The following is a 26,412-nucleotide window of genomic DNA, read 5'->3' on the forward strand; positions in this document are numbered from 1 at the left end:
CTATCAATCTGCATGGGTTCCTGGTCCTGACTGGCCCCAGGCGTGGCTTGAAAGGGTTGTTGAGGGAGTGGCTTCTCCTGCGACCGTGGGAACCAAGCCCGCTTTGCGCGCGTTGCTTGCTTGTCGCTCCATCTGGATTCCTGCCTCACCCCCACCGCCAGAGCCGCTTTGCTCAGTTGATCCATATTACTGGGCTTTGGACCTCTCGAGAGCTCATCCTTCACCTCCCCATGCAACCCCAAGTAAAACGCCGCTTGCATTGGGGCAGACTCCAGATCCCACCCCAATCTGTGCACCAGCATGGTGAATTTCGCCCAATACGCGCGAACTGTCATATTTCCTTGGCGTAAATTATGAAGTTCCTCCTTAGTCTGGTCCATATGACTATCGGACGAATACATCGTTTTCAAACCTTCTAGAAATAGTTTGACATTCTTCATGCAAGGATTCCTTGTTGCAATTAACGGTCTTAGCCACTCCCTGGCCGCCCCTGTAAGGTGCTCCACAATAAACGCTACTCTGTGCTCATCATCAGGGAACTCATCGTGGTGCAGCTCAAGAGCATACACAATCTCAGTCTCAAAGCCCTGAAACTCCTTCGGGTCTCCATTGAACTTGCTTACTAGGGTCCCGGCTCTCCTTCCTGGCAGCACTTGGACTTGGGGTGCCCCTCCCGCCTTGTTTTTCTCTGCATCCAGCTTGTTTTGGAGGTCTACCGCCACCGCCCTTAAATGCTGCTCTTTTTCCTGGAGCTCTCTCACCTGTTCCGCAAGTTGTAGCCGGTCGTCCTGGACCTTCTTAGTCTCCTCTTTAGCTGCCTTCAATTCTCCCTGCGCCTGCAGCGACAGCTGTTGCAGTTCTAGCTGGGCTTGCTCAGCGATCTGCCGCCACTTCTCCGCCTCTGACACGCTCATCCCGGCAACTCCAAAGTAGCCCAAAAATGATTAGGAGGTTGCTGTCACAGTGGCCGGAGTGGACTACTTCAGAGTAACGACGCTACGCAGCTCTGCATTTTATTCTTTTATTGGTGCTGCGTATTTACAGTGCTCAAGTCAATGCTATTTACACGGAGCGATGTTGTCAGTCGGTTTCAGAACCTCCTAATGGCTTTTGGCGCGTCTTTCTCCAACACAAAAGCTTTGGCAGACCCATCCTCTTGCCCCTCCTCTTCCTGCGTAATTCTGGAGTTGGGGGGATGGGTCTTCCCACCTTACTTGCCCCTTCCTGTCCCACCTGGGACCCTGGCTCCTCTACCTTGCCTGAGCCTCGGACACGACTTCCTGCTTCCCCACTGGAATCGGAACTCTCCCTGCTTTCCCCTTTGCTCGGGGACGGGCTTGAACTCAGGAGGGGAGGGACTTCGCGATATCCCCTGTCCCTCACAATAACTATGAACAGAAAGATTATGAACTCTCCCAAGATGCCTGGGCCATCTCTTTAAATCAGAAGAAATTCTTGGATACATTGTCAAACTCTAAAATGTGTCAGGTCTCCTGAAATTTTTCTTCCACCACAGCTTCACCCAGAGATAAAGTGAATGGCTATAGGGATGGCAGTGTTTTTAGTGAAGAGAGATAAAGCAAAGTGACGGCAGCCACTTCCTTTGTCTCAATTTAATCCATGGAGCAAATACCATACCTACTAAAACAAACAAGATGACAAAAGTTGTAGCAGAAGTTGGGGGTAGCTGAGTTTTGCATTTGCTGTGGATTGTCACTGGTCACCTGTCTCTGCTTAATACTGCTCCCATTTTAAGTGGTTCATGAATTCAAACCAGGCATCTCAGAGCTTAACAAGCCTTTTTACATGGCAGCTGCAGAAAGTGGGGGTGTGCATGTGCATGCTATGATAGACTGCAACATGAAAGACATGAAACTGCAGTACATACCTTAGGAGAGGCGAAAGTTGCAGGTCACCACAAAACCAATGAGAGTGCTGCTTCTGTTTAATTTTTTTAAGCCTCCACTTTGCTTTATGAAAAGAGGTGCTCCCTGCTAGGCGGCTTCAAAATTTCCTTATGCCTTCTCTTAGAAGTCTGGACAGCGAGTCCTGATTATCAACTGATGAGTGGGATCATCAACCCTTTCGAAAGGGCTGGGACCTGAGCTGCCCCCTTCTCGTCAGGCCTCCATGAGTCTTATGCCCAGCTGGCCCAGGACAGGTCACCATTGCTCAAAGCTTCTATGCCTGAGCCATGCTTTCACCTTGCTTCTTCCAGCCACCCTCGCTGTGGGGCTTTGCACCAGGCAACATGATCATGTAGCATCTTCTTATGGTTTATATAAGGCAGTGTTTCTCAACCTTTTTTGGGCCACGGCACACTTGTTCCGTGAAAAAAATCACGAGGCACACCACCATTAAAAAAGTTAAAAAAATTAACTCTGGGCCGCCCTATATTATAATTATGACTGTAAGAAACACTTGCCAAATATTGCTTTCCGGCGGGTCAGTGTTGTGTATTGGCGGCCGCCAGGCTCGTGACAATGCAAATCGCCCTTCTCGTCGCCGCACGTCGCGGCACACCAGCCAGCGTCTCGCGGCACACTAGTGTGCCGTGGAACAGCGGTTGAGAAACGCTGATATAAGGTCGTGTGCATCATGCTTTTGCAGAGTAAAAAAACAAACTGCTGCACCAATGAGTTTACGATCTAATATTAGACATGTGCAGGATATTAGCAGCCAAATCTAACAAATGCATATTCTTTCTAGTTAGCATGAGAAGGAGCTAATGCCACAGTGCTGTATGGTGGAGAGGCAGAAAGTCAGACCTGAGAAAAATGTAACTGGTAGAGAGGTCTATGTGTGACGTCATTTTCCTTCTTTTCTTTCTTGCTTTTTTTGACCAGTCTTGGATGCAGACATGTGTCTGCTTGCTCCAGCCTGAAGCTGGTTATACTGTAAATATATTTTGCCTGCAAAGGTTTTACTGTTGAACCAATGCAAGATTATAAGGAAGTGAATTATATTTTAAAACTTACTTCCCAAGTTGTTGCCTGATTGTTAAGGAAGAAAGGGGGAAGCCAGCCTTTCTTTGCTCAAAAGAAGGCTTTACAGCCTAAGTCCTATGCTTCAATTTTGCTGCTAAGGATGGGACTTTAAAAATCTATTCAACCCATCCCACAACATGGAGGAGGAAGGAGGCAAGGGTAACAGGCAGCGCTCTTTTTGCAAACACACTCATCTTACGCAGAAGTAAATGTGACTTACTTTGGAGACAGTGGGGTTAGGATTGCAGCCTTACCTGTCAATAAAAGAACTGCTAAAAGATTCCAAACTTTTTATTACACAGAAAAAAAACTTGCAATCAGTACTGCTCCACTCCCCTCTCATATGGGGAGAAGATACAAAGCTTGTTCACATGTTACACTGTACATAGGTACAAGCTGTCTTTACATATGTACAAGCGTTTCTGTGAAAGAGTGTACACAGACTGATTGGTACAGCTCAACTATTGTGCACACAGATTACACACTCCTAGGACGCTACATGTGAGTAGCTGTACGAGTGTACAGCTCAACTATTTGTGTACACAGGTACACAGATTGTACACTCTTTGAATGCAATGTGAAAACCCCTCTTGTGTCAAGATTTCCCTGCTGGCATTAAAGCAGAAACTCGCCCACAGTTCCCAGCAGTTTATCTGGCAATGGAGAAAACATCATACTGTGACTGCTATGCTATATTAAAAAGCACAGCAAACGCTATATCGATATTATGTGACTTCAAATTGTCAGAATCTGAACTTTCTTGCAATAAGAGTCCAACCCTTTTAATTTGTTTCCCCCCCCCCCTGAAAAAAGCCTCCCTCCATATTTGGAAGGAGGAGCACTTACAGCAAAGTTAGGAAAATGTTAACTCTGCATTGCACTTTATCAGCCAAGGTTTTTTCCACACATGCAAGAACATATAGGTGGTGATGGAAATGAAAGCTCAGTCACTTCAGTAAAGGGGATTGCATATTTGCACATGTTCTTTTGTATGTGCAAGGCTTCTCTCTTCACTAAAGAATATAAGAAGCAGGAGTTCCATGTCTGCAACAATGCCCACGGAACTATAGGTTGGAATAATGGACTGTAACTCATACCCAGCATGAACAGTGCACCTTATAAAAACATTAAGGCAGGCACAGAAAACAAGTGTGAGTTTTCAGAAAATGCATGCTAATGTTAAATAGTGCTCAAGTAACAAATCAAAAGCACAACAACCAAAACATCTCAAACACACCATTTAGCTTCTTCTATTCTGATTGGGGGAGGAGCAGAACTGGAATTTCCTGTGTGTAGATTCAAGGCGGGGGTTTTCCATTTCAAGGACGAGAAGCAATATTTTTCATGAGGCAATACTAAAAATCTAGAATTAAGAGTTAGCAACTGACTTATTAGCACTTTAAATACAGTTCTTCTAATAATCCACTTCTCCAGAAAGTGTTCCAAGAAACTATTGAATGCCATGAGATTTAATTTTGCTGGAGTCATGAAACAGACCAATCCCCCCCCCCCATTTTTAGTAATCTGTTATTGATCTGCGGCGGGTATGGGTTCTTCTTGTGTTCTTCTAAATGGGGGCTTAATATTGCAAACATGTTTTTTAATATATAATTTATTGGATTTTTCCAGAAAGGGTAAATCCTGATTATCCTTGAAATAAGAGTTGGCATTTTGATACCAATTGTCATGTACCAGTAAATGCTGTGAAAAATTTTTCACACATGTGAAGCATAGACCCCCATAAACCTGTGGTGATTTGCCTTCCTCAAAGGGTTTCTAAGATTTCTGAAAATTGTTGTCCAGCCTGGTGGACAAGAATTCTATCATATATCCTATCTGGAGAAGTTTTGCTGTTTACAGTGCCAGCAGTGCTATGAACAGTAAAATAAAGTCCTTGGGACTCCTCATGCCCATGTTTTCTCAACAGCTGCTAACCACTAATAATCCTCCTAATTCTAATAGACTGAATTCTAATTCAGTTCTTCTAATAATCTAATAATACATGGCTCCTTCAGATGCAAATGTTCAGGGCATTAGTAGGTCTTGCGGCATAAACAAAGACAGAATAAGATCCTGAGCAAGTGGCAAACGAGACACAATTCATTCACAGCAATGTTATCATCCATTCCTGAACGCATTGTGCTTAACAGTTCTGCGGGATTTGCTTTAGTGCTCACAAGAAGACAAAATATAGCATGACAAAATGGAATGTGCTTTCAGCAAAAAGAAACATTGGCACCTTGGAGACATAATAATCTAATACATACAATACTAGTAAGTGTAACATAACTTATTCTTATTTATGCTTGGTTATCCACTGCTATTCAGCAAACCTAAGGTAACTCTGCTAGATCATTGTAAAAAGTGAGACAATTAGAAAGATGCTTAGTGACTAGTTCCAAGCAGTGTTGTGGTCCATTTCCTACACAAGACTCTCAGAGCAAATACAATTAGATGCAGGTTTGGCTGCAACCTTGCAGTTCCTGCTCCATGAAGCTACTTGGGGTAGAATAAGCAAACACAGCATTGAACTTGCGCACCTTCAAAACAACAGTAACCATCACAGGAGACAATTGTCCTGCGTACAGAAATAAGGTCTAGCTCAACGCCGGTCTCAGGAATGAAGCATGACCCCTAGGGGTAAGATTGAGAAAGTGCAATCATTTCAATGGAATTAATTCTCACATTTAATTCACCAGATTGTCAGACACATCCAAGGCAGTGTTGTTTTTTTTCCAGTTTGTTCCGCCCCACAGTAGAAAAAGGAAAAAAGACTAAAATAGCAAGTTCCAAGTATGCTGCTTTGACAGTACTATCCTGAGACAGGAATGCTTGTATAGCTATAAAAATAGAAAGTTTAAAAAGATACAAAAAAGGGTTACAGAAATAAAAAAAGTAATTACACTTGCTGTTACGGGGACCAAAAGACGGTAAGGCAGCCCAAGCTGTATACTATATAATTATGTAGGTTGCAAACTACCAGTCAGTCTAGTGGTACCCACTTACGGAAGGGCGGGTGGTGTCTGAAAAGGAGGAAACCTGGTCTGGGAACAAAACAAAGCAGAGAGTTTCTTAGTGGTGATTTACAAGAAGCTGTGAGACTTCCCACTTCAGCATCACCTTATACATGTTTTCAAACAGCTGCTGCAGCCTGAAGGACTTGCAGGGGGCCTGAAGAGGGAGGCTAGTGAGTCATCAACGTGTCTCTTGACAGTATCTCTCTGAATTCTTCGGTTGTGCCACATCAGACCCAGGAGTCACTTCCTTGTAAAAGGAAACTATTCCACCAGATTTCTGCTTCAACTAGCCAACAGCTGTTAAAACCAGTCTTCATGGCTCAAGAATTGCAGCCTCGTACCTGATACTGCCACAGTGAGCTAAATGCTGTATGCATTCAATTAAATGAACATTGAGAACTAGAGACGTGGGAGACAGAAAAGGTGGTCGCAAGTGTGCCTAGGGCTACAGATCTTAGTTTGAGGTGTAAAACTATATCTTAGTTTGAGGTGTAAAAAAAGTCCACAGCCATGGAAACAAATTATATTATCTTTCTCTCCAAGTATTACACATCTGTGCCTATCTTCAAGACAACTTAGAATTCTCCATCCCACCAGTAGTTATATCTTCAGAGGGAGAAGGAGGGGCCCAACAGAAGAGTCTTGTCTATGTGTTCATTTGTGAGTATCAGCTAATCAGGCAACTGTGTTTCTCCCTGGAATTAGTGCTCAGAACCATGCCTGAGAGATTGCCTAAGGAACAGAAAAACAAAGCACAATGATTAGCAAATTACAGGATTTTTGACATGAACCCCACCCCCTTCTATTCCAGGAACAATTCCACCCAATGGGATGGTGGATTTTATCAAAATCACATCAGGTGAGAGTGGCGCAGCAGTTTTGTGTTGCTAAAAATACTGGCTTTGTATGAATTCCTATAGTGTTGGGCCAAGTGACATCATAAAGTGGTTTGGGGGGAGGAGGCAAGGGAGAAGAATGGAGCCATAGGCTTCCTTTTAAGATGACACTGACCTGGGACTGGACACTGACTGCCATCAGCAATAAGGGAACTCTGTAGCTGTTCAAGTTTCCACCTCTCCCAGAAGGAGCCACTGCAAGGTAATGGTGTGGAGAAGTCCCAAGGTGGGGGTGGCGATAAAGTAGGCAACATAAAATATATAAAAACAAAAGAAGTGGATGGGTGAGTCTAGAAATAGGCCACTGTAAAAATTCCAAAACTATGAGAGGAGAGAACAGAAAGCTAGGATTTGTTTAGTCACACTATGCTGTAAAACAGAGAAGGGTCTGTTCAAACTGTCTTAAAGATGAGAAGGGAACCCCCATGGCAAATCTAACATTTGTCACATGTATTTCAGTTCCTAATCGGAGGAAGCATCCCTTGCAGTTCAGCTAAGAAAATTCTAGGACAAAAAGAATGAATGGAATAATTGAAAAGTTCCCTTACACCATGGCCCTGACCTACATTTGCACTAAATCCGGGGCATACAAGCAGCCCCAGTCAATCAACAAGAGTACCAATCACCTGGCTGGGAGTGGGAGGCGGGGCAGGGAAGGAATAGTAGATCTGGTCTATCATCTAAGCAGGGCTGGCCTAAGGCACTTCAGCACTTGTCAAACCACAAAATGCTCCCAGCCAGGGAAGAAGGGATGAAGGGTGGGAGGAGACCTGCAGTGCCTCCTATTCGCCAAGATGCTGCGGTAGAGGCAGCATGGAGGAAGGAGACTGCTGAGGAGGCCTCCAAGGCATGTGCCACAGCTGTTGCTGCTACCATGGCGGCAGCAGGAGGCTGAATCTGCACCCCCTGTGGATCCTGGCGCCTGAGGCAGTCGCCTCACCTTGCCTGGTGAGTGGGTCGGCCCTGCATCTCAAGATGCCATGAGGGTGCTGGGAACCAAGCCTGGCAGCTGTTCCTCGTCCACCCAGGGATGCTACACTCAAGTTTATACCGTAGCTCCTTATGCTGAATCAGAGTGTGTCACAGGAATCTCTGTCAAAAGAACAGCATGCCACTAGATCTCAAAAAAGGGAATGTGTCTCGAACCACTATTATGGCTAATTGACAAAATGGAGGCTATAGAAACAAAAATAAATAAAAATTCTGGAATGGACCATTCATCAGAAAAATGCAGTTTCAGATAGGGCAGGGATGATATTACTATGAGACTAAATGTCCCTGGCGTGGGACAGAAGGAAACAACATTGTTTGTGCTAGGATTGCCACACGTCGGGAGAATTTCCGGAATTTCAATGGTGGAAGTGATGTCTGGGGGGAATTTCCAAAAAGCGGCAGTTTGTCCTGGATTTTTTGCAACATAACCAAAAAAATCATTTTTCCAAAAAAAGGGGGAGGGGCACAATTTGTGTTTTTGGATTTTCACTTCTTGAAATATGGTATCCCTCGTTTCTGCTGACTTTCCATGGATTTTCCATGGGGGTTGGGTGGAAGGCTGCCCTATGTTTGTTTATAAGTTTTCTTACCTGGACTTTACCATAAGGGCACAGGGCAGGTTACAACAAATCATGAAAGCAGTTATAAAACATGCAAAACCATTCCAGCCTGGCAGAAAGTGATGTAAATGCATCTGAACGTGAGAATTCATTGGGTTCATTTCCGTCTCAGACCAAACTGCAGTAGGCATTGTCAATGCCATCTCATCTGCCTGTTCTGATTTTGGACTCAATCTCAATAAGTTAGTTGTACAAGTATACAAGGGTTGCTCAACTATAGGGTTCAAGCACAAATCAGGGCAATATATTAGACCACCATTGTCTACTGCTAATCCCACTGTTGGCACAATTAAAGGCATCATAAAAAATTTCCCTAAGAGCATCCAAAGACTAATACCCAACATACCAATGCTATGTGAAAGCTGGGGGATTCAACAATGAAAGAGTATCTGTGTGTTTGCAGAAAATTACCCCTTACTGTATTATCATGCAACTCAAGCAATTAGCAGGACCAGGCAAAACCAAGAGAAGACATATTTTTTTTCCAGTTGTGTGCATCATGGACAACAACTTTCGTTGTTTGTCCTTGGATTCACTAATTATCTCACTGATGTCCTCTTTCATTGATGAAACTTTCAATCCCATTCAAGACCTTTACAAATTTGAAAACATTGGGGATGAGTCTGTTACTTGGTATGAATTGTTGGCAAAAAGATAAACAGTAGACTCACAACTTGCACACATTTACAGTAACTTGTGTGATCAGTTTTACCTGCTTTGCAGCTGGCCAGCTGACATTGCACAAATTAAACACAACTTGCTAGTGCCAAGGGTTTTCTGACTAAATGTGATTTCAGTTTTATGCACACACCCTCCCCCGACGCCCTGGAAACATAGCCCTCACGCAAGCTGTGAGTCTACCAAAGAAATATAACCACCACTGTGTGATGTTTGTAACATGAGCCTTACTGAACTACTGGACCACAACAAAAATGTGCTCTGCTATTAAAATGGTCATTCTCATAGCACTTTCCCTCCCAGTTACAAAATGCACAACTAAATAATCCTTTGGCACATTGTGGAGGGTGAAGGCAGGGCTAAAACCGACAGTGAGTGAAGACTAATTGTCAGGCTTGTGTTTGTTGAGTGTCCATAGAGAAAAATGGAAGAGCTATCCCAAGGATAAATTCATAAAACAAAAGACTGTTGACAACTTACTTTTTGTTTACAGAATGATCCACCTAGTACTGTATTTTCTTTAGTGTCAAGGACAGACAACCCTCTTCCCATATCAGCCAACCCTGACCCGGCAACCCTCACCTGAGGCCCACAAAAGATCTCAAAGGTAGCAAAACAAGAATGGGCCTTTTCTGTGGTGGCTCCCCATTTGTGGAATGCTCTCCCCAGGGAGGGTCACCTGGCACCATCATTATATATCTTTAGATACCAGGCAAACCCATTCCTTTTATCCCAGGCCACTGGGTAATTACCGGTAAGCAATCTATGGCCTTTTAAACTGGGTGGTGGGGCGGTTATTATTATTTTATTACTATGTTACGTATTTTTGTGTTTTTATATTATAAACTGCCCTGTGATCCTCAGATGGTGATATAGAAATTTAATAATAATTTTAAAAGCATTAACAAAAAAAACCCTGACTGGTTTCAGACCTTAGGTTTGGCATTCACCACAATGAACGAAAAATATGTGTAAAAGGAGGGGAAATTCAGCCTTAGGGATTTTAATTTGGTTTAGAATTCCAAGTATTGATGTTCAATAAACATACTCAAGCTGTATGTTTTTCTCTGTTATTGCTAAATGGACAAATAAAGGAATTTGTAAGAAGTTAGTTCTGATACGTATAATCCCATAAAATGCAGTAAATTTCCAACAGGCACAATTCACTATAATCTCTTGTTTCTTCTCTTTAGCACAATGCAATGGTTTGTGGAATTACATTCTATGAAGACTGCAAATCATCGTTAACAACCCATAGTTTAAAATCTTTGTAACAAACCTAGGGTTACTTTGCCCCTGCCCCTGAAATTATTTTTGCAGACACCCATGTGCTTGGGAAGGTCAGCTAAAATATATAGCACAGATCAAGAAAGGTACCAAGAAAGGTTAAAGCAGAATTCAATTAGCTATTAGAGACAAAAAGGTTTCCTTTTGAAAATGGAAGTTTTGTCCAAATGAAGAGAACAAAAAAGAAAAGAAATGCAAGCAGACAATCTCAGGTGCTTAAAATGAATTCGAGGAGCAAATTGCTAAAAACATAAACAGCAATAACAACGAATTATTTAAATACATCAGTGGCAGGAGGCTAACTAGAGAAGTGGTTGGACCCTAGAATGACAAGGTCGAAAGAGTGCTAAAAGAAGAAAAGGAGATTGTAGAAAAGTTGAATGAATTCTTTGTGTCTGTCTTCACAGCAGAAGAGGCAGTGGAGGCAGAACAAAGCCATTGCTAGTCTTACCTTCAATGAATTTGTATACAGTCATTCTCTTTTAAGCCACCCAACTTGCCGGCCATCCCTGCCTCCTGCAGGAGTGTGTTTTATCTATGCACTGCATGAGGAAGAGCTTTCATCTATCTGTCCTGAATTCATTGAGTCTCATTGGATGACGTTGAGTTCTAGTGTTATGAGCAAGGGGGGAAATACCTCTCCGTCCACTTTCTCCAGGGCAGGCATCATTTCATACACTTCTATCATGCTGCCTCTTACTTGCCTACTTTCTGAACTCAAACACCCCAAATGCCTTTCCTCATAAGGAGTTGCTCAACCATTCTGGTTGCTCTTTCCCTTTTTCAACTCTACAATATTCCTTTTGAGATGAGGCAACTAGAACTGTACACAGTATTACAAATGTGGTTGCACCATTGATTTGTGTAATGGCATTATATCAGAAGTTTTATTTTCCTTTCCTAATTATCCCTAGCAGGAAATTTGCCTTTTTCACAGCTCAACATCTTTGTTGAGCTATCCACTATGACCCCAAGGTATCATTCCTGGTCAGTCAGAGACGGTTCAGCCCTCAATAGGGTAAATGTGAAATTTGGGCTTTTTCTCTTCACATGCACCACTTTACACTTGTTTACATTGAATTGTATTCACCATTTCACCACTCATCTTTTTTGGAGCTCTTCACTACCTCTTTTTGTTTTAACCCAGGCATCCCCAAACTTGGCCCTCCAGATGTTTTGGGACTACAACTCCCATCATCCCTAGCTAACAGGGCCAGTGGTCACTCTAAATCATTAGCAATAATGGCCACCCTACTGCTCACCCCTAGCTCCAATCATTTCAGAATCAGTGTTTCCATTAATTAATATAATATATAGATTGAAGAATCCAGAACGTACCAGTATGTTTAATACCACATCCACACCTTGCATTTAAAGCACATTTATAGCACTTTAATAGTCATGGCTTTCCCCAAAGATTCCTGGAAACTGCAATTTACCCTTCACGGAGTTACAATTCTCAGCACCTTTAACAAACTGCAGTCCACAGGATTCTCTGGAGGAAGTATGGTGTGGATGTGACCCTTGGTAAATCAGAATTCAGATATGAATAACACAATGACCACAATATAATGAAGAACGCCAGGCTGCTGGTACATTGGAAATGCATTTCCAAACGGTTATGGAACGGTTATGGAGTCAAAGAAATGCTTCCATAAGAAAAAGTGAGTCACTGTCGTATAGTGCTTGTCAAGCGTACAGTTAGTAGACAGGCAAACTGATATCAGTGTAGTGGAAGAAGCAAAGATCACCAGTGTTGAAGCAATGATTCTTCAGCATCAACTTCATTGGACTGGTCATGTTGTGCAGATGCCTGATGATCGTCTTCCAAAGCAACTACTCTATTCCGAACTTAAAAATGGAAAGCGTAATGCTGGTGGTCAACAAAAGAGGTTTAAAGACTGTCTCAAGGCAAATCTTTAAAAATGTAGTATAAACACTGACAACTGGGAAACACTGGCCTTTACCAAACAAAGGTGTCATGGGCACCCTTTGGAGAGCCAAGCAGAAATTTGCCAGTAAAGAAAGAGAAGGTGTACTTACCTCTTGCATTTCCTAGTGTTTGACAATCAAGATCATCATCAATAAACTCCTCCCCCTGGATGATATTTTGGGTGTCCTCTCTACGGTTTACAGGGTTGGTCATCTCTTGTTCTTTTTCATTTTGCATCTGTGCATAGACATTTCTGCCTGGTAATTTCCTTAAGAGTACAAGACAGGATCGTAATACAATGTTGTACAGTGTTGCCCTGATCCACAAATGGGTGTATCAGCTCATTAAGACTCAATTGAATTGGCCAGAAGCACCTTTTCATGCTGATGGGAATGTACTTGCCAACCTAGAACTACCTATTTTTGCATGCTACTGTAGTCGGACTAGGGTCTAAATCAGAGGTTGGCAACCTGAGGCCTATCTCCAAAAGGAATGTTTAAAAGGTACATTGAGGCAAATCCCTGGTTAAGAACATAAAAAGAGGCTGCTGGATCAGGGCCAAGGTTCAGCATCTTGTTCTCACAGTGGCCAACAAGATGCCTGTGGGAAGTCTGCACATGGGGCACACGACTGGCATTCTGTGTCACCTGACACAGTTCCATATGACTTTGTTGTGCACAATCAACATGCAGGTACTGATTGATGTTCTGCTTCTTCCCTGATGCAAGCAGAGATACAAACCAGGAATCGGCAATTAAGCTTGGCTTCCTGTTACATATGGTAGTCGTGTTTTGTTTTTCCCAGGTTCGGAGATAACAGAGATAACAAGAAGCCAAGCTTAATTGCCAGGTCCAGGTTTGTTTCTCTATTTGCATCAAGGGAGAAGCAAAGCATCGGGTTGCACCTGCATGTTGATTGTGCACAACAAACCAGAAACCATGGCTGATTGTTCTGTGTCAGTCTGGCCAAAGAACGGGAAGTTTGATGTCTGTAGAGTTCAACATCCCAACCCTCAGTGTTCCACAGAACTCTTGTATCCAACTAGGGCTCGACAGATCAATCTATTTCCATTCTGCATATGATGCCAGATATAAAATCACTTGCCTTTTAAACTTGTAGAGGATGATAGCACCTACAGCCACCAGAGAGATGACAAAAAGGGCCATGATCGCCCAGTACCCTCCTCCTCCAATACTCTGAGAATCTGAAATCAAAGGCACACACTGTTAAATTCAATCCTGAGCACAATCAACCATCCTTTGTATTTAGCATTAGTGCAGATACTTTAAAAAGTGACCCTAAAGTTTAACTGTATCTGCTCTCCTTGCCCACAATGCAGTAAAGTCAATGGGACTAAAGTATAGCCACTGACTTAACTGCAATTCCCATCACTCTTAACAAAGTCCCAGGATTCTTTGGGGGAGGCCATATGGTTAATGTAAGGTGTGGGAAAAATCTAACTCCCCAGGCCTAACCTAATTTCTGGAAGTAGGGAATCTTCACTTCAATAGGATTTTCTTCCATATAACATTTAAGAGCAAGATTTAAATTTTATTCAAAGTGATTGTTTTAATTGTAATTATAGGCTGACACACAACACACACTCACACACACACACACACACACACACACACATGATTCTGGAGTTTAGAGAAAAGGTAAATTCATAGCAATCACCATCTTCAGGATTACCAGGTATGTATGATTCCATATCAAAGCAACTCCAGCCACTGAAGAATTCCAAACTGATATGGAGCTTCAATATTATTTTAACATAAACATGAGAGGAACATCAACTAACTGTCAAAAAGGGATACAAATTTTACCTGAATCAGAGCTAACTAAGGTCACAAAGACCCAGTGTCCTCCTCTCATGAAGAAACTGATGTTATGGGCGTTCAAAGATTGCTTAATAGCAGCTATTCTCTGGAAACATAAGAAAAAACTGTATTAGGCAGGTCCCACCTTCCACAACTGGGGATGCCGGTGGTGATGTGGTCTAAACCAATGAGCCTAGGGCAGGGGTAGGCAACCTAAGGCCCATGGGCCGGATGCGGCCCAATCGCCTTCTCAATCCAGCCTGCAGATGATCCGGGAATCAGCATGTTTTTACATGAGTAGAATGTGTCCTTTTATTTAAAATGTATCTCTGGGCTATTTGTGGGGCACAGGAATTTCTTCATTTCCCCCCCAAAAATATAGTCCGGCCCCCCACAAGGTCTGAGGGACGGTGGACTGGCCCACGGCTGAAAAATGTTGCTGACCCCTGGCCTTGGGTTTGCCAATTGGAAGGTCAGCAGTTCGAATCCCCGCGATGGGGTGAGCTCCCGTTGCTCGGTCCCAGCTCCTGCCCACCTAGCAGTTCGAAAGCACATCAAAGTGCAAGTAGATAAATAGGGACCACTCCGGCGGGAAGGTAAACAGCATTTCCGTGCGCTGCTCTGGTTTGCCAGAAGCGGCTTTGTCTTGCTGGCCACATGACCTGTAAAAACTGTCTGTGGACAAACATCGGTTCCCTCGGCCAGTAAAGCGAGATGAGCGCCGCAACCCCAGAGTCGTCCACGACTGGACCTAATGGTCAGGGGTACCTTCACCTTTACCTTCCACAACTACCAAAAGGAAGTGATTGCTTGTGTGGGGTTATTCACTGTTGAGCTGCTATGAAAATTCTGCCAAAAGTAAAATTCAAAAAGATGTAGGGGTTTCTTATATTCAAATCACAGCAAATTTGGGGGCAAAACATTATTCTATGAGAAGGCAGTGAATCCTGATGCTGCAGAATCTGAAAGAATTGCTATTAAAGCTGATGGCAAAAGATGAATATTTTAATACTATAGGGGCCTTGTGACTTCTGAAATATTGATTTTGTTCAGTGGTAGTCACAATGGCTTTTCACTTCATGCTTCAGCTGCAAGAGCAGTGAGGCATAATTATGCATCCATGATTTGCCCATGTTAAAAAAGAAACGGTAAGACAAGACTGAGCAGTGTTTGTCAGGATGAGATCTGTCTCAATTCAGCATCTACAGTCTTTGGGCACAGGAATTTTTCATGTAACATGATACCCTCTCCAAGACTAATGCCTTGCACTCTTTCAAAGGAGGAGAAGGAGAAATAAGAAAATTGGAATGTGAATCTAGGGCCAATTCATACCTTCCTATTGCAGCCTAATTGGATGGTTCTTTCCTATATCACTGCTGCACATCCCCAGAGATTAGGAGTCTGCATACATGACCTGTGTCCTGGGGGCTCCAGTCACATAGAATAGATGGAGTAGTAATGAGGCATCAGCTGTTAGAGGGAACATGCCATGTGACAGTCCCCTCCTAAAATACATTTAGGCCCTTCAAAGAGTGATTCTCTCCTTTGCTAGACATGTTGCAAAATTACACAGTGCTCTTAGTTTAATAAGGAGTGAGACAGTCAATGTGTATTGTGCTCTAAATTAATATTCATCTGTCTTCTTACCTTATGGCTAGACATACTTATTTTGCTTTCGGTGTGGTTCATGGATAGAAGCACATGTAAATCTGCAGTTGTGGGCAGTCCAGGTTTGACTACAGTAACAAGACCTTCTTCAGGTACGCCTGTTTCCTGAGGGGAGAGAAACCATTCAGAAATGGACTTGGACTGACTGCATAGCTCCCTTTGAAATAAACTGCTCTACTATAGCTCCCGTAAAGTGATTTGATTTGATTTGTTTCTTGCCTCACATGAATTAGTCAAGGTTTGGAATAACTACTGGAGAAGAAGAAACAAACAAACAAATGGATGCAATAAAGAATAATAGGAGGATTTAGGCAATTTATTTTAAAAAGTGGAAAATAAGTTCAAGTGTCTTCTTGTTTCACCAGTGCCTTCTTGCTTGCACTAATGACAGATTTAGTGCTGTGTGCTGTATCATCATCATCAGAATCTAATTATTTATACCCCACCTCTTCCCCTGACGGGACTCAAGTAGGCAAAGATTCCCTTCCTTCCTTCCCAATTTTAACAAATCATTATGCAGTCTGATCGTATGCATTTACACCATGTTAAGTCCCATTGTGTCCAGTGAGTCTCTTTCCTAGCTAAGTATGCAAAAGATTGCAGTTCCATCTTCTAACATGGTAAGCAATATGTGTGTCTGTGCGCACCTTGCAGGGCAAGGTGGGAGATCTTTATTTATTTAGTTAGTCATTTTATCTTGCTCAAGGCAACTTCCAACTGAACAACCAACCAAACCCCATTGCATAGATTCATCAAAACCGGAGGGGGGAGGTGGGGGAATATGTATATATTCTTTTTTTTAAAAAATATTAAAACATTTATTCAAAAGTTACAATACAGCTTTGTCCATTGCCATAGTATCACAGAATGATTGTTCTAATCCTCAATCCCACATCGCTGTCCTGCTGCCTTGAACCCAACCAACAATCTGGCTAGATATTTTCAATTGATATATCCCCTCTATGATGATGGTGGCATTAAAATATCCTGTTCTTCTTCAATAAAAGAGAAAAAGGGAGACCAGATCATGTCAAATGTGTCTTTTTTGTAGAAACCTTTGATTAATCGCTGATGGTATGCGAGGCTCCAGAGCAAGGCTCCAGATGTTATTAACCCAAGCCTCTATTGGTTTATTAGAGGTTCCTTCCATCATTGGGCAATAATTAAAAAAACAATTTGGATGTGAAACATTTTCTTGTGAAGAGGTGATATTGAACATTATAGTGATGTAGGTAACGTGTCCAAAATGGAGCAAAACAATTTAGTGAAATACCGATAGGAGGTGAAACATAACAGGTCAAAGTCATTACTGTATCATAAGTATTCCACTATTCTTTTTACTATAGGCATTCATCTCAAGCCAGTGACAAGTATTTTAAGAAAATTACTCCCCTTCCAAATAATGAGCCACCGTAATCATATTCCTCTCAATTGCACTGATGTACAGTATATCAAAGTATTGTTTGCACTTCCTGTCTTTGTTCCTTGAGCCCTAAATTATATTCCATAATTTCAAATCTAATGCACACCTCAATTTTGAAACCCAAAAAAGTATTTTCTGGCAAATGTAAATGTGCCATTGAATCAAAAGCATACCTTAATTTTTGCACCGTAATTTGGCCAAAAACGGTGAGCATTAGATTTGAGTAAATACAGGATCTACAAAAGCAATTCAAGAGCATTTATTTACAATCACTGTTAAAACCTTGATAAATAAATAACGTAAAACCACATTCTCCCTGAAAAATGTCTCTACTTCATTTAAAGACACAAAGGGAACAAGAAGTAAAGCCAAAACCCAGTTACGTCATCCTGCTGCACTAACTCTATATACAAGCTTCTCCAAAGGCTCCACATTCCCTCTGTTCCATCTCTGCTAAACAAATTTGCAAACCATCAGAGCACCTTTGCAATCTGTTGTGTTACAACATGGCCAACATCTTCCCGCCAGGCAGGTATGTTTGGGTTGTATAAGTCCAGGTGTTCAGAAAACCTTAGAGGAAGTACTTGAAAATTATCTGGAAACAGGAAGAGAGAACTTAAAAACAAATTTTGTCTACGTAAAAAAGCAATTCTGGATTTGCACAAATGTTTCTCTACACAAAGCTATTATGCAAAAGAAATATTATATAACCACAGTCTATATCTGAAAATTTTCACAACAGAAAACAAGCAACTATCCCTGTTTCTCCGAAAATAAGACGTAGCCATAAAATAAGCCGTAGCAGGATTTTTAAGCATTCAAGGAACATAAGCCATACCCCGAAAATAAGACATAGCAGCAATGCCGGCCGCAGCAGGAGGAGGAGGAAAAAAATAAGGCATCCCCTGAAAATAAGCCATAGTGTGTTTTTTTGAGGAAAAATAAATATAAGACGGTGTCTTATTTTCGGAGAAACACGGGAAGGGCAGAACTACATAGTACATGAACACACATGAGTAACAAAACCATGACAATCACTGCAAGAGTAGAATTAATTCCCCAAAGTTAATTGCGTGCCAGGATTTGTCATGTTTACAGCTGAAGCACCCACAGACTTGGAAAGATTCAGAAGAGCCCAAGCTTTAACTCAAGCTATCTCAGCTACAATAGGATGGAGGTGAAAGAATTTGCATAGTTTAAAATAAGTGTCTCACCCAAAACCCGGACAATCTTGGAATCCTGAAGCATGGAGTTCCCACAGGAAGCCTGAACTGTAACTCTGACTTCCCCCACCTCTGCAAAACTGGTTACCAAAAATTTTTCCAGTGACAGAAGTGGCTAGAAAGAAAGAAAGCAAGAAAGAAAGAGAAAAAAAATAAGCAGAGCCCAAATGTTCAACTAAAAGCTTTCATCTTCAAATTGAAGGGGGAAACAAACCTGGGGACAATTTTCAGGGGAAGCAAAATTATTTGAAACATCTGAGGCAACTTCCCATTGGCAGCAGCAATGGTGCTAGTCTTTCTCCCCACATTTAACACTTTTTTTAAAAAAAAAGTGTGTCCACACCACATTTGTTAGCAGAGGAGCATCCCTTGACCACTACCAGCTGGCAGATGCCATTTTTGTCCCCTGCAATGTCTCAGACGCAGCGTTTTTCCATTATGAAACGAAAACAGAAGCCAACAGGTGGCAGCTGCCAAGAGAAGCTCCAATGCTTATGACTAAGGGCACTAAGAAAGGTCTTTTTAAAAAAGGGAACAAAAAAAAGAAGAAGATTGCCATTGCTAGCACCAATTCACAAGAACCTGCAAATGTCACGTGGAACGGGGGCCATTTTCTTTCAGTCCTAGAACATAGGGTAAAGAATAAATGAAGGGTGAAGGAAAATGCTGACGACATTGCAACTGTGGAAGCCTAAATATTTCATATGGTAACAAACTGTTTATTTAATTTGGTCTAAGCTGGGCTTTGTTCGTGTGAGGATTCACCAGGGCATTTCCCTGGAACTTGCATCTGCTGCCAAGACTCAACCCTGGAAAGTGCTCCTGGGTATTCTCTGGGTAGCAGCAGACGGCTCCAAAGCATCGGGGATTGGCAGCAGAAGATCCAAGGTCAGGCAACAACTATTTTCAGAGGAGCATGTGTTACGTATTCTTCTTTCTTCTTTTTTTTGAAATTCAAATGGGGAGTTAGATGCTGCATGCAAATGTGCATAACAAAACCCCATCAGTTTTTGAAAAAAAAGAAGAAGAGCAAACTGCAATTTTGAGTGGAAGGACAGCAGGGGAGGAAAGGCGCTTAATCCTTTCTCAACTGGCTCCAAATCTTCCTATGGTGACTTTTCCAGTTCTGAACTTATTTATCCTGCAAAAATGCATCCGGAACACATGGCAGGGGGAAGACGCTTGGGGGGGTGCAGTTCTGAGCAGGAAAAAGTAAATAAAGCAGCTTTCCCTCGTCCCCTGCTGCTACTTTCCTCAGAATTGCAGCCTCCTCGTGCTGCCTTTAATTTTAAAATGTTTTTTTACATACATACATATCAAAATTATCTGAGTAACATTGGGTGCTTGTTATCCAGAACAAGCATGAGTAAAAGTATGAAAGATGTGAGACAATAAATTTTAAGAAAAATGCAAAAAATATTAACTATATTGTGAAGGAAATCAGAATGTACATTTGAACGGAATTAAGAAGGAAGACAACACTTCAGAGCTGGCAAAAAAGCATAAAAACTAACAAAACACTAGTTTCCTTAGACAAAAAGCCTTTCTTCACTGTCTGGCATGATGTTGTATCTGGGCAGGGCCCCAAACGCCACTTGGTTTCATGAGTCGTTTTGATTTCAACCATTTCCAGTGGGTATTTTGGGGTGGGGGTGGGGATGAGAATGCACAAATGGCTGGTTGCCAGAGCTCCCAAGGAAATGTAACACCAATACAAAGATGCAAGCAAAGGCAGACAGCTTACATCATGGCCAAAACCAGTTCCAGTTGGAAGGAACTCTCTGGATCTGCCAAAGAGATTGCTGTTTAAATTACCGTATTTACTAAAATCTAATGTGAACCTTTTTTGGCCTAATCACATTGCAAAAATTAAGGTGTGCATTCAATTCAATGGCACATTTACATTTACCAGCAAACAATTTTTTGAAAATTGAGATGTGCATTAAATTTGATGGTGCATTAGACTCGACTAAATACGGTACCTAAATTCTCTCAGTTGTTTCAAAATCTTACCCAATTGAAAAGAGCATACAGAATTTATTAGACAATGAGGGAAAGGACTAAAAAACAAGCCAACTTAAGAAAAGTAGGCAAATAACATTTTGAAACATAGGTTGCATTGAGACCATACATTTAAAACATATTTAAAGCACATAGCTTTCTCCAATGAATCCTGATAACTGTAGTTGACCCTCCACAGAGCTACAATTTCCAGCAACCTCAAAAAACTACAGTTCCCAGGGTTCTTTGGACAAAGCCATGCCGATGGTGTGGATGTGACCAAAGCCTACCTACTAGTGGTAGGTTGCGTGGCAGCTGCGGGAGCAGGTCGCTGGTGGCAGGAGCCATGCAAAGCAGGGCAAAGCAACACTTCCTGTTTCATCTCAAGTGGAGAAATGGGACATGCCACCCCTGGATGTGACCTTAAAGTAGATGAAGTCTGTCTGTATGTGCATAAGTGACAACGATTCTCCCTTCTGTGATTTGTACACGGGAAATTGAACACCCACATCAAATAGGTTGCTTGAGAATGGGCATAGTTAAAAGACTAAGAAACTGGACAGGTTAAGTTGGCCAAAGTAAGAAATTAAGCCAATTTCTATCAGAGCATCTAAGGTGACCTCTTATCCTCTCATACACTGAATTCCTAATAAAAATATTATTTACTCTTTATAAAAGGATTATCACTCTTCAGTACTGCTATACTTTGTTTGTTCCTAAATTTATAAAGGCCATAACAAACTTGTAGCAATAGTATTACTAAAATACTACAGGTCATACTGTACATCCATAATATAAGCCAACATCCATGATGTTGAGAGACAGAAGTTACCAGAGACACTAGCAAACTCAAATCCAGCTTGAATTGAGATCAAACCTCTGAATTTCCACAATTTATAGCAATTTTATCTAACTCCTTTTCCCTGATTTTTTTCAGCCAGTGTATTGAGGTCCACTGACTGTGTTACGAAACTATTATTGTCACTCCAAATAAACATCACATTTTCTGCTGGGGTGTGCTGACTTGCTGTGTGAACAAAGGTTTCAGAAAACAATCTCTTGGGTCTCTACATAAGGAGCAGGCTGGCAAATAATGAGTGATGTCTTCCACCTGAGTTCTGTCTGCATATATAAAGGCATTTCTTAAGGAAACTGGTGAGAATTTGGTCAGGGACCAGTAGTTCGAAAATGCTCTGATCTCAGGAGTGGCTATCAAGGGGGAAATTGGTGTTTCTAATTAGTTGCAGGTCCCTTCTAGATACTATCCAGAAGAGCCAATTCCTTAGTTCACACTTATCCAAGGTAATGCCAACCCTAGTTCTGGAAAATGGTAACACTGTAGTTTAAAATCCTAAAGACCCAAAAGGTCTTTATAATTGTGATTACTCTTGAAAAAAGGGTTTGCGGTGCTCAGGTAAATACAAAGGATACTGGAGACAAACTTTTGTGTAACAGAATGGTATCACATAAGATTGTGATGTTTCTCATATGTGCTATGAAAATAAGAAGCAAAGTTTTAAAACAGGGGTGGTAAACCTCTAAAAGTTGCTGGATTACAAGTCCCATTATATCTGCCTATTAGTTGTGTTGGCTGGGGCTGGTGAGAGTTGGGGTCCAGCAATATCTTGAGAGCCACAGGATAGGAACTCCTGTTTTAAATATCGGAGAAATCAGAATTAATTACTAGTCAATACCTGAAGGTTGTTTCCAATCCACCAGTAAAACAGTGTAAAGTTAGCATTTCTGGGAAAGATGATGGCTGTCAGGTTCACCTTCTGATTTTTGCCAGTAACAGGAACTACTTCTAGCTGTAATGCCTGCAGTGGAGCTAAAAAGAGTCCCTATCATTAATTAAGAAGCTATTAATTTATCAAGCACTTCAGGTTCTGAAATCTTTCAACAATTCATCAGCAATGCCATATTGAAGCGCTGAGAGACATAAGCAATGCATTTCAAGCAAATCCCACATTGCCAACAGGTTGAGGTAAATGGCCAAAGCCAAGTGATTAATCGCTTTCTCTCGCATGATAGAATAAATATACAAGAAAATGGTCAGTGAATTAACTCTCATACAGAATTAAATTCTCTTGAATATTTGAGATGCTCTCGCTTGAAAATTCAGCATGTCCACTCAAAGCGTTAAAGGACCCAAGCAATATTTGTGACACATTGCAATTTTCATCAAGAAATAGAGAAGTGTATTATGCTCACAAGCAGTAAGTAGATATGAGCCCCTCATATCCATGTTTAAGCAGCTTGAAAGGCATTTAAGGCTTCAGAGAATGGAGACTCTTTGAAGTAGTTTATGGGGCACAGCTCAGCAAAGTCTCCCAAGCCTTTGAGAAAAGGAGCTGTGCAACCCCCAAAATTGACAGACCAAGTTATAGTGCAACTCCCTAAGCAGACTGAGCAAAAATATTGGCAGAGTCACTTTCAACACCCTACGGGACCAGAGAGTATACAAAGAGATTTTCCTTCAGCTTCAGCTTCGTGGGATGGGGAAAGTTTCTCCATCTTGGCCAGACAACCCCAGGAATTGCACATCTGAATTTCTGCCAAGTCTTGGAAGCTTCACAGTTCCCTGGCTTAAAAATCAGCTTTCAGGAGGTTTTTGCAAAGATCCTTCTGTGTCCACGACTTGGATGAAAAATAGACCAACATTCAGGGGTGCTGTTTTGGTTATTAAAGAGAGCAAATGGAAAAAAAGTACAGTATAAGAAGACTGCTTTGGTGCAGCTCTGCTAAGTGGGTGAGGGTGTGATATCTCTCCATCATCTGCCTCCCACCAGCTTCCTTATCCACCTCCTCTTTTAAAAGCTAAAGTCATGGTTTTGCTGGGTGTCCGACCGACTAGACAACCTCTGTTCCCACACTAGTTTGATGCTAGGGCAACAAAACAGCGACTGGTTCAAAGATTCAATAGCATGAGCATCTGATGGACTTAAGTGTTACTGAAAGACTTTCCACACTATCTGTTTTGCACATCACCACAAAACAAACTGCACAAGAGTTACTACATCGACAAATAGTAATGTTGCAGCACAGGGATTTGTGCAAAGCAGAGCTCATGCTTCCATTGATTTCTAGCAGGTGGGCTTGGGTGCTGAACAGCTTTCAGGGATCCAGTGTACTGAATAAATGTGTCAGAGATCACATACTATGGACCTCTGGCAGTCCCTGACACACCAACACACCTTGGGTTCATAAACAAAAAGAGCCCTTAGCTGGGTGGTCAAATTTAGCTGAGTCTCTGCTTCTTTCTGAAGTGACAAAAACCTTCATTTCACAGGTTGCCAAGACTGAACTAGGGTAATAGTAGTATCTTCTACTGCTACTAAGGATGATGATGACAAAAGACTAGAGAAGAATTAAGAAAAAGAGGTCAAGACTTACAATGAACTTGAATAAACACAACTGCTTCGTCTCGACCTGCAGCATTCTCAGCTATCACTGAGACTCGGTAAATCCCAGGGTTTGCGTAGCGGTGTTGTATGGGTTCACCTGTCAATGTGAGATTCACATAGATCGCCTTAACGCCATCACCAAGGTTCAGTTGATACTTGGTGTTTAAAATATCTCCCTATGAAAAGCCAAGAACAGCAAAAATAAGAGACAGATAAAACCAAAACAAAGCCACTGCCAATTCTTTCATAGGGATAAAGATGATTGAATCATAGAATAGAATCATAGAGTTGGAAGAGACCACAAGGGCCATCCAGTCCAACCCCCTGCCAAGCAGGAAACACCATCAAAGCGTTCCTGACAGATGGCTGTCAAGATGGCTCTGTCTTGGGCCCAGAACTATTCAACATCTTTATCAATGACTTGGATGCTTAAAGACCTCCAAAGAAGGAGACTCCACCACACTCCTTGGCAGCAAATTCCACTGTTAAACAGCTCTTACTGTCAGAAAGTTCTTTCTAATGTTTAGGTGGAATCTTCTTTCTTGTAGTTTGAATCCATTGCTCCGTGTCCGCTTCTCTGGAGCAGCAGAAAACAACCTTTCCCCCTTCTCTATATGTTATCCTTTAATATATTTCAGGGGTGGCCAACTCCCAAGAGACTGCGATCTACTCACAGAGTTAAAAACTGGCAGTGATCTACCCCCCCCCCCTTTGGGGGTTCATGTCAAGGTTTTTGAGCTTTTTTTAGGAAGGAAAGCCCTGTTTTTTGGGTTCAGGTCAAAGTTGTTGAGCTTTTTAGGGAGGAGGAAAGCCACATTTTAGAGGGTGCAGGGCAAAAGTGTTGAGCTTTTATTTAGGGGAACCAAAGTTGTTGAGCTTCTTTGGGGGGAGCCAGTGATCTACCAGTGATCTACCACAGATGTCCAGTGATCTACCAGTAGATCACGATCTACCTGTTGGACGTGCCTGATATATTTGAACATGTCTATCATATCACCCCTTAATCTTCTCTTCTCCAGGCTAAACATGCCCAACTCCCTAAGCCGTTCCTCATAAGGCATCGTTTCCAGGTCTTTGACCATTTTGGTTGCCCTCCTCAGGACACGTTTCAGCTTGTCAGTATACTTCTTGAACTGCGGTGCCCAGAACTGGACACAGTATTCCAGGTGAGGTCTGACCAGAGCAGAATACAGTGGTACTATTAGTTCCCTTGATCTAGATGCTATACTCCTATTGATGCAGCCCAGAATTGCACTGACTTTTTTAGCTGCTGCATCACACTGTTGACTCATGTCAAGTTTGTGGTCTACCAAGACTCCTAGATCCTTTTCACATGTACTGCTCTCAAGCCAGGTGTCACCCATCCTGTATTTGTGCCTATCATTTTTATTTTTATTTTGCCCAAGTGTAGTACTTTACATTTCTCCCTGTTAAAATTCATCTTGTTTGCTTTGGCCCAGTTGTCTAATCTGTTAAGGTCATTTTGAAGTGTGATCCTGTCCTCTGGGGTATTAGCCACCCCTCCCAATTTGGTGTCGTCTGCAAACTTGATCAGGATGCCCTCAAGCTGGGAGTACCTTCTGGAAGAAGTGATATTTGGATAATCCAAACAACCTAACAAAGGGCCATTTTCTTCCTAACATATGTTAAGAGGAAGTTATGTGAAGACAGCAGAGGGGATTAATAGCAAGGAAAAGCTCTGTAGCAGACTTCCTTCCACATTAATTGGCAGGGCTGGATCTGGGAGGACAAGGAGTTTGAAAGGAATCTTTCCCCAAAAAGAATCAGCCAAGGTTTTCCCTCCACCCGCAAGTGGAAACTCTATCCTGAAAGACTAAAAAAAACATGTCCTGTTTCCAAGTGAAAGCTGATCACAGCTGCAAGGATCATGGGCAAGTCCGCTTACCCCCTTTTAGGTAGGGGTGTAATGGCTTTGCAGGACGGCCCGCACCTCCACCGCACCGACAATGGTGGGTCTGATTCCTGCTGAAGCGTGAGCTTCGGCTTGTGCTCCCAGCTTGAAATCCTGCTCTGCATCAGCCTGCAAATTGGCTAATGGCAGGCTGGCACAGAGAGCTGGGCTCTCCGGGAGTGGGCTAGAGAGAACAATCAGGCTTCCCTCAGGTCCGCTCCCAGGGGATTTAAAGCAGCCCATGGCAGCCCCCCACACCCAGCTCTTCTACATTGGATCAACCCACTCCAGTAATTTTGCATTTCCTCATTGAACTGACCTTCCTACAGCTGCAGTAGTTGCTGCATTTTTGCAGCTGGGTAGGAATTTGCCTATCAGAAGAATTGGGTATGACTTGGAGGTTCTGCCTACCTCGTGGCAATCATCACAACTTCGGCAGTTTAGGCATTGAGTAACCTTAGTCTTGATTGGAGGGGAGTTGTACCCCCGCTTTCCCCTCCAGAAATAGGGTATCCTAGTAAAGGGATCTGTGATGGAGTTGCTTCTGTAA

At 42.3% G+C, this 26,412-nt stretch overlaps 1 protein-coding gene across 1 annotated transcript in view; it reads right to left on the bottom strand.

Moving 5' to 3' along the window:
• Positions 1-3,262: 3,262 nt before the first annotated feature.
• Positions 3,263-26,412, bottom strand: part of SORCS2 (sortilin related VPS10 domain containing receptor 2) — a 138,977-nt gene continuing 115,827 nt past the window's right edge. The window contains exons 19-28 of the mRNA XM_035103573.3: positions 23,940-24,126; positions 22,241-22,374; positions 18,537-18,660; positions 17,805-17,917; positions 15,879-16,004; positions 14,238-14,337; positions 13,516-13,615; positions 12,522-12,679; positions 7,016-7,095; positions 3,263-6,736 (exon numbers count right to left, since the gene is read on the bottom strand). Coding sequence (XP_034959464.3) covers positions 6,713-6,736; positions 7,016-7,095; positions 12,522-12,679; positions 13,516-13,615; positions 14,238-14,337; positions 15,879-16,004; positions 17,805-17,917; positions 18,537-18,660; positions 22,241-22,374; positions 23,940-24,126 — 1,146 coding nt within the window. The 3' untranslated portion in view covers positions 3,263-6,712. The remainder of the gene's footprint in view (positions 6,737-7,015; positions 7,096-12,521; positions 12,680-13,515; positions 13,616-14,237; positions 14,338-15,878; positions 16,005-17,804; positions 17,918-18,536; positions 18,661-22,240; positions 22,375-23,939; positions 24,127-26,412) is intronic.

The sequence above is a fragment of the Zootoca vivipara genome, chromosome 8 (genome assembly GCF_965207765.1).
Source record: "Zootoca vivipara chromosome 8, rZooViv2.hap1.1, whole genome shotgun sequence".
In the NCBI taxonomy this organism is placed as follows: domain Eukaryota; kingdom Metazoa; phylum Chordata; class Lepidosauria; order Squamata; family Lacertidae; genus Zootoca; species Zootoca vivipara.